Here is an 8,765-nt window from a genome sequence, read left to right on the forward strand (position 1 = left end):
AGGGAGATCTGTGAGTCCCCCACCCCACCCCCCACCCTATAGAGCCCTGCTCTTTACCCAACCTCTCTGAGTCTGTGGATTTTAGATCAATTCTTGATTATCATTTACTTAACAGCTAATATCTACTTCTAAGTGAGTACATACCATGTTTGTCTTTCTGGGTCTTACCTCACTCAGGTTGATCTTTTTCTAGTTGCATCTATTGACCTGCAAATTTCATGATGGCATTTTTTAAACAGCCGAGCAATACTTCATTGTGTAAATGCACCACATTTTCTTTCCCCATTCTTCTGTTGAGGGACATCTTGGTTGTCTCCAGTTTCTGGCTGTTACGAATAAAGTCTCGAGGAACATAGTTGGACAAATGTTACTCCTGTGTACTTTCATATTACTTGTGTTTTGCTGCCCTCCCCCACAAGACCCTCCCCTTCCATCCTATGACTCCTTTCTTGTTTTCTGGCCTAAAGAGACCCTCACTCCAGTTTAAATACAGAAGTCTAAAAATTAAGAGCTAAGATCCATATGTGAGAGGCAATATATAACGTGTGTCTTTTGATCCTGGGTTGCTTCATTCAGTATATTTCTAGTTCCATCTGTTTCCCTGAAAATTTCATTTTTCCTTATTTCTTAATAGAAGTTTATTGTGTATGTGTACTGCATTTTCATCATTAATTCATCATTTGATAACAGCTAGGCTGACTACATTTCCTAGCTAATATGAACAGAGCATCAGTGAACATAAATGTGCAGATTTATCTATCATAGGATATGGAGTCCTTTGGTTAGGTCTTTTCTTATTGTTTTATTGCTGTATTTTTAGTTTTTTTGAGAAACTTCCACAGTGATTTCCAAAATATCTGTACCAGCTGACACTCTCAGGAAAAGTGAATAAGGGTTTCCATTTTACTACATCTACTCTGTGTGTTATTATTTGTTTTATTTGAATATTTATTAATTGTTTCATAATATATATTTAATTTTTTAGTGATTCTTTGAGAATTTCACATCATGCACCCCAATCCTACTTGTCTTCCATCCCTCCATATCCACCTTCTGCCTTTGCAACTTCCCCTCAAAGGAAAACAAACAAGCAAAAAAACCAAACAAACATCTCACCCATGCAAGCTGTGGTGTGTCACACAGTACACCCTTTTCCCCAAACAGCTTTACTTGCAAATGTTCCTTGCAATGAGTCATTGGGCAGGTTAGAGGCCTCTGGCTTCTGATACACCATCAATACTGGGTCCTCACCAGGACTCTTCTCAGATATCCTGTTGTTGCCTTGTGTCATGGAGCTCCTGCAGCTCTGGTTCTGCAGGATCAGCCACTTCATGTGCTCCGGTAGTTCTTAGATGGGGTAGGTGTTGGGGTGGGCCACCTCAAAGCCCTGGATCTGGGCCTGGGTGGTGGCTGAGTCGGTCAGCCCTCCTGTTCTCCTGCACCTGCGCCACAGCGCCTGCTCTCCTGCTTTGCCCAGGCAGGGGGCAGGATCAGCTCTCCTGTGTGCACTCCTCCCTCACCCATGTCACCAGGACCAGCTGTCCAGCACTGCCCCAGTGATGGGCAGAACCAGCTCACCTGAGGACTGCAGCAGGCAAGGGGCAGGGCCAGCTCCCATGCTCACATCACTGGGGCGAGCTCTCTTGTGCTGCCCAGGCAAGGTACGGGCTGCTCTCTGGAGTGCTACAGGCAGCAAGGGGTGAGACTGGCTCACCTGCTTTTATACCTTCGAGGCCAGCTCTCCCATACTGCCCAGGCAAGGGACGGACCAACTCTTCTGCACCCACACCACCAGGGCCAGTTCTACTGGGCTGCTGAGGTGGGAGCCACTGAGTGCTGCAGCCAGTGAGGGATAGGACCAGCTCACCTGTGCTCACTTGCTTTTGGTGGGCCAGCTCTCCCACACTGTCCAGGTAAGGGGAAGGGCCAGCTCTCTTGTTCCCATGCCCAAGCCACTGTACGTCTGACGAGAGGCAAAACCAGCTCTCCTGAGCTTAAGCTCTTGGGGCCAGCTCTCCCATGCTTTTCAGGTAAAGGGTCAGGGCAGCTCTCCTGTGGCCCGCAAGGGGCAGGACCAGCTAACTACTGTGGTATAACAGGCAGCAGCCCAGACCATGAACATCCACTTGGCCTTTGGGGGTAACACAGGCCATGGACATCAACACTGCTACAGTAGGATCACGGATCCAGACATAGCTCTCAGTGGCAGCCCAGGCCTGGACATGCCCCTAGCCTTAGAAGGCAGCACAGGCTGCTTAGATCAACATGATCCCCAGCAGCAGCATGGCCCTCAGACATCAACATGGCTTCAGGTGGCAGCCCAGACAACAGACAACTGTATGGCTTTTGGTGATAACTCAGGCCAAGGACATCAACACAGACCCTGGCTGCAATAGGACCACAGACCCAGACACGGCCCTCAGTGGCAGGCCTGGCTCAGACCTCACCATGGCCCTAGGTGGCATCACAGAACAGTCAGATCAGTTGCTCCCCATCCCGCTATGGCAACAGGGCTTCAGGACTTCAACATGGCTTCAGGTGGCAGCATAGGCTCATCATATTGGCCTGTTCCTCATTGCTGTAGCATTTCCAGTTCCAGCTCTCTCCACAGCTCACAAACTGCTCTGCTTTTTTTCTCTCCCACCTCTCCACCATATACCCTATTTTCCCATTTTTTTCTATTACGTATTTGATCATCACAGTGGCATCTGCTCCCCAAGACCTTGCCAGGGGTGGGGTGTGCACTTGGGTACCATCTTCCCGTCCTCCCCTAAATCAGTTAAGTTCTATCCTCTGAAAAAAATGTTACTAGTTCAGAGGGTTAGTTCATTGTCAACACAGAAAGAAGCATGGTGGCATCCAGGCAGACATGGTACTGGAGAGGTAACTGAGAGTTCTACATCTGGAACCACAGACAGCAGGAAGGGTCCACAAAATGCATTTTGACCATATTCTTTCCACTCCCCCAACTCCTTCCACTCTTCCCATCTCCTTTTCTACCCAACTTCATGTTCTCTCTTTTACCCACCTCTTTGTCTCTAAAATAACCCCCCAAATGATAAAATCCTCAAAACAAAAGGAGAATCAAAACAAACACACATAAAAAAAAATAGAGAAAATATGCCGGGCGGTGGTGGCGCATGCCTTTAATACCAGCACTCAGGAGCAGAGGCAGGTGGATCTTTGTGAGTTTGAGGCCAGCCTGGTGTACAGAACAAGATCCAGGACAGGCACAAAGCCACACAGAGAAATCCTGTCTCAAAAAACAAAACAAAACAAAACAAACAAACAAATAAACAAAAAAGTTGCTGTATTGGGGTGGGAGGAAGGAGGAGGGAGGTCTGTGGATAGCATGTGGAGTGAGTAGAAAATTTCAAGGAAAAAAATAGAGAAAATCAGTAAGACCAAAAAAAGAAATGTCTCCTGTTCTCAACCTCATCTGCACTTAGTCCACTCTCAAAATCTATTCTATTACTCCTTCCCTGGGAGACCCTTGCATCCCTCCTGTAGTCCTCCTTGTTACTTTGCCTCGCTGGCATACCATGTTTGTCTTTCTGGTTCTAGGTTATCTCATTCAGGATGATTTTTTTTTTAGTTCCATTCATTTGCCTGAAAATTTCATGATGTCATTGTTTTTAGCAACCGAGTAATACTCCATTGTGTAAACGTACCACATTTTCTTTATCCAATCTTCAGTTGAAAGGCATATAGGTTGTTCTCAGGTGCTGGCTATTACAAATGAAGCTTCTGTGAACATAGTTGAGCAAGTGTCCTTGTGGAATGATTGAGCATCCTTTGAATATATGCCCAAGGGTTGTATATCTGAGTATTGAGATAGACGGATTCCCAGTTTTCTAAGAAACCACAATACTGATTTCCAAAGTGGCTGTACAAGTTTGCACACTCACCAGCAATGCAATCCTAATTTTTAAAAGATATTTAAATGTTTAAGTTATTCATGCTGGCAGAGAGTTATTAGTGAACAAAGTGTGGATCCAACCCTAATCCTTTTTTTTTTTTTTTTTTTTTTTTTTTAGGAGGGTTTCTCTGTATAGCCTAGCTCTTTAAACAAGGCTAGCTTTGAACTCAAAGAGATCCATCTGCCTCTGCCTCCCAAGTGCTGGGTTTAAAGGCGTGCACTGCCAACACCTGACCCCAACCATAATCTCACCTAACAATCAAATTAATAAATTATGGACAAGTCTCCTTGGGTATCTCATGTAATTGTTATAAGAGAATGGATTTTTTTTCTAGAAAACTTGACAAAAAATGACATTCATTATTCAGTGTAAACTGAAAAAACAAGATAGGAAAGCTGCAGAACATTTTGTGTAGTTGAATCTCATAATTGTCTGTATTTGTAAAATGTGGAAAATATTTTAAGGTATAAAGAAAATATAATACAATATCTGAGTGCGTGATTGTGTTTGTGTAATACATTAAAACTATTTGATTTGCTGTAATATAGTATATCTTCTTTTGACTAATCAAAAGATTTGAAGGAAATGCAAGAGTAGGGTGAAGATACGTCTCTGTATCCTATTGTGGTTCTAGATCTCATATTGTGGAGCACAAACCAATCTTGAAATTAAAAAAATAGAAAACAAAGACAAGATAGAATCCTAACTTTTGGAGATATTAATGTTTTTTTAGTTTCCTATTCTGCTTTGCACTAGCAGAATTTACTAATTAGTAAAATATCAATAAGACCGTCAAAGAGGAGCCCATTGTAGGGCAGTTTAGTTCTGTGTTTAACTAATCCCAAATGAGTTGAGAATGAATTATCTCTTGAGCATAGACTGAGTCCATGCATTTATTAGGAAAATTGCTTGACCAAAGGGAAGCTAGGTTAAATGCTATCAGTTGATTTGTACACTTTTTTCTTTGTCTCAAGAAAGATGAGTCACAACAGATACATGCCTTGAACTTCTGTTTGCATCCTTCTGTTCTTTAGTTGAGTATATCAGGGATTTATGCACTGGCCAGAGAAGGTAAGGTTGTATTTATGTTTGTGTAGATTCCAATCTTTACCATATCCAGAGATCAAAAGGTTTCACCTTCGAGTATCTTCAGAGAGTATCAGTTGCTTCATTTTCTTAAAGAATTGCAAGAATGACAATAATATGCTTTATATCACAGTTTCTATGAAACAATAAAAGAGACTAAAGATGCATTTTTATTTCACTTCCAGGTGAGACTGTCAGCAATCTTATAAGCAATTCAGCATGAAGTTTTTGATGTAACAGGCTTCAGTGCAATCAACAGACTCAAGAGTAACCTGAATGAGAAAACTTCTGGAGAATATTATTCATATGTTTAATTTTGTGTTTCAAGTAGCAAAATTTAAGTTATGCTGTAGACTGTAGGGTTTTATATCTGACTGGTATTACCATATACACCAAGAAATATGTTTCACATTTGTGAGGGAATGAAATTTTATCTAACATTGAAAGATTTACTTTACTGGGAAAATTCAAGGATCCCCAAATTTTCACTCAAATATATTTATTACTATTAATTTTACATTTTAGTCTATTTTAACTATCATGTAAAACACAAAACAGTACTTCTCAGTTTTGATGAGATATTGACGAAAAAGATATGTATAGTCCTAAAAGAGAAAAAACTCTGAAACTCAGAAGACTAGAATAGAAAAAGGTGGATAATGCTCATTACCAGCTTTACTACTTATCCCTTGCTGAACTCCCTGCCTAGAAAGTAGTACATCACATTTGGTGATAACTTATACATAGACTCTATGTTGTCTGTGAAGTATGAGGAGCGAACAGGACTGGCAGAAGATTACACTGTAGAGCTCTGTGGTTTGATAAAGTAAATCCTATAGAAAATTTTATTTATTCTGTTGATTATTTGAGAAGGAAGGCACTATTATACTTTGAGATAAAAACATTTCCTGTATGAGTTAGTTTTTGTCCTTAACACAAAGTGAACTTAGGTAAAAGAAAATATTAAAATGCTACAGGTACCTCAGAATTCATAGAAAGTAATTATTTACTTCTGACTATGATTGAATTATTTTTCCTTGCTCCGGTTTGAATTCCCACAAATTAAGAATTATATGTTTTTCTAATAAAAGAAAAATCTAGTCTCATTTCTGTGTTCACAAACACATTTGTTTCTCTGGCTATTTTAAAACAGCACATATTAAGTTTGAAAATAACCATGACAGCATTTAGGTTTAGTAAATATGATTAGGTGCTCAGTTTCTACCAATAAAGAAATTTGGAAATAGAATTAGAATTGAAATTAAACATTATCTATTCAGTCCTAAGCGTATGATATGTGAAGCCAGAAACCAGTGTTTCATATTGAAAATGAAGATACTATTAAAATACTGTGGTATAAATCTATAATTCAATGATATCCTACACATATAGAAATTATGACTATGTAGAGTTTTTGTGTATAATTGTTGAAGGAAGCTTTATACACTCATTTAAAAATATATTTTCTTTCAACAAGCTGTTTTCTGTTTAATAGGAATGAGCAGATATTGTTTCATTCCACTGCATATAGCAATATCAACATTTAAATTTTAATTCTCTTACATTAAATTTGTACTTTGATTTTATTAATAGATTCTACAAATCAATATGAGAAACCACTCTATGATTACTGAGTTTGTGCTCTTGGGCATATCAGACACACCAGAACTTCAGGTTGTAATGTTTTTCTTTTTATTCATTGCTTACATATTAAGTGTGTGTGGAAACCTAAGCATCATCACACTTACCTTGCTTGACTCTCAGTTAAAGACTCCTATGTATTTTTTCCTCCGGAATTTTTCCTTCTTAGAAATTATATTCACCAGTGTTTCCATCCCCAGATTTTTGGAGTCAATAATTACTAGAGTCAAGACAATCTCTTATAACAATTGTTTGGCCCAGTTATTTTTCTTCATCTCCATGGGGGTGTCTGAGTTCTTTCTTCTAACTGCTATGTCTTATGATCGCTATGTCGCCATCTGCAAGCCACTGCATTACACCATCATCATGAACCAGAAAGTTTGCACCTTTCTTGTTCTTACAGCATGGCTGGGAGGATTTCTGACCATCTTTCCATTGCTTATGTTATTCCTCAAGTTAGATTTTTGTGGTTCAAATGTCATTGATCATTTCTGCTGTGACTATTTTCCCATTTTACAACTGTCCTGCTCAGATACATGGTTTTTAGAGACAATTGGCTTTTATTTCGCCTTTATAACTCTGCTGTTCACACTGGCTTTAGTTATCCTGTCATACATCTGCATCATCAGCACCATTCTGAGGTTCCCATCTGCCAGTCAGAGGAAGAAGGCTTTTTCCACCTGTTCCTCTCACATGATTGTCATCTCCATCTCTTATGGAAGCTGCATTTTCATGTATGTCAAACCTTCTGCTAATGAGAGGGCATCACTGACCAAAGGGGTGGCTCTTCTCAACACTTCAATTGCTCCTATGTTGAACCCTTTTATTTACACATTGAGAAATAAACAAGTAAAACAAGCCTTCAAAGATTTGATTAATAAAGTAATGCTTTATGGAAACAAATAAAGTACTTGTTAACACAAATGTCATTATGCCTCTTCAAAATAGGAGGAATGAAACTTTATATTATGAGATCATTGGTTTCAGCTTTTTAACAAAGTATTTTGTGTGTATGGGTGTTTTGCCTATATGTATACCGGTGTACCTTTTGCAAGCCTGGTTCTCACAGAGACCAGAAGAAGTCATTGAGTCCCTTGGAAGTAGATTCACAGATGGTTGTGGCCACCATGTGTCCTCAGAATTACACCAGTGTCCTCAGAAAAGACAGCAAGAGCTTTTAAGCCCTGAGCCATCTCTCTAGTCCCTCAAGTTTCTTTTTAATTTGAAAGTTGCTATGTTATGTTTTCTTTTAGACTTGTGTAGGTATTGTTTAGCATTTCATCTGCATTGAAACATTACACCCTAGAAGAGTTGGAGATCAGTGTAAAATGTTATGGAACATTTGATAGACATCAATATTGTGGAATAAAAACTTGTTTTTGTTGCTATCTCTGTCAACAAAAATATGTTAATGGTAAAATGCATTTGCACCTGTTATTTATTTGTTATCATTTTCTTTTCCATTTCATTGGGCACAATTTCTCAATCTATTTTTTCTAATCTTGATACAAATGCACATTATGTTTTATATTCCTCTAGATTTTGTCTGCATTCTATTATGGCTATTCTTTTTTGTGTATCTATTTGGGGTGGTGTGCATGTTTGAGAGTTTGTGTACATGTGTATGAATGTGCATTCCTGTGTGTATGGAGGCCAGAGGACAGTACTGGGTGTCACTTGTCACTCTTGCCTTTTACCTTTGAGGACGAGTCTATCACTGAACCTGGAGTTCAGCTAAGCTTGCCATTTACAAGCTCCAATGACCTAATGCACACTTCAGTTCATGGGTTATATGCATTTATGGGATTGTGCTCAGATTTTATATGGCTACTTATAGCCAATCTCTCTCCTCCTGATTGTACATCAAGCACTCTTAACCACTGAGCAATCTCTTCATGCCCACTCCACTGCAAATTTGCAGTAATTAGGACATTTGCCTTCACATGTAGCATAATATTTCTTAATGTTTTTAACTGAACTAGAATTATATCACTTCTCCTTACCTTCTTCCCTCCAGCTACTCCTACTTATTCTCTCTCTAACCACTCCAATGACTGCTCTTAAGTTTTAGTCTCATTTTCTTTGATTATATTGGTTACATATATAGACATATATGTG

The 8,765-nt window shown here is 39.4% G+C and overlaps 1 protein-coding gene across 1 annotated transcript; it reads left to right on the plus strand.

Annotated features, from left to right (window-relative positions):
- Positions 1 to 6,614: 6,614 nt before the first annotated feature.
- LOC118571159 (olfactory receptor 6C3-like) lies at positions 6,615 to 7,553 on the plus strand. Its single transcript, XM_036170081.1, has one exon. The coding sequence runs from the start codon at positions 6,615 to 6,617 to the stop codon at positions 7,551 to 7,553; it is 939 nt and encodes a 312-aa protein (XP_036025974.1).
- Positions 7,554 to 8,765: the final 1,212 nt, after the last annotated feature.

The sequence above is a fragment of the Onychomys torridus genome, chromosome 20, assembly GCF_903995425.1.
Source record: "Onychomys torridus chromosome 20, mOncTor1.1, whole genome shotgun sequence".
NCBI lineage: Eukaryota > Metazoa > Chordata > Mammalia > Rodentia > Cricetidae > Onychomys > Onychomys torridus.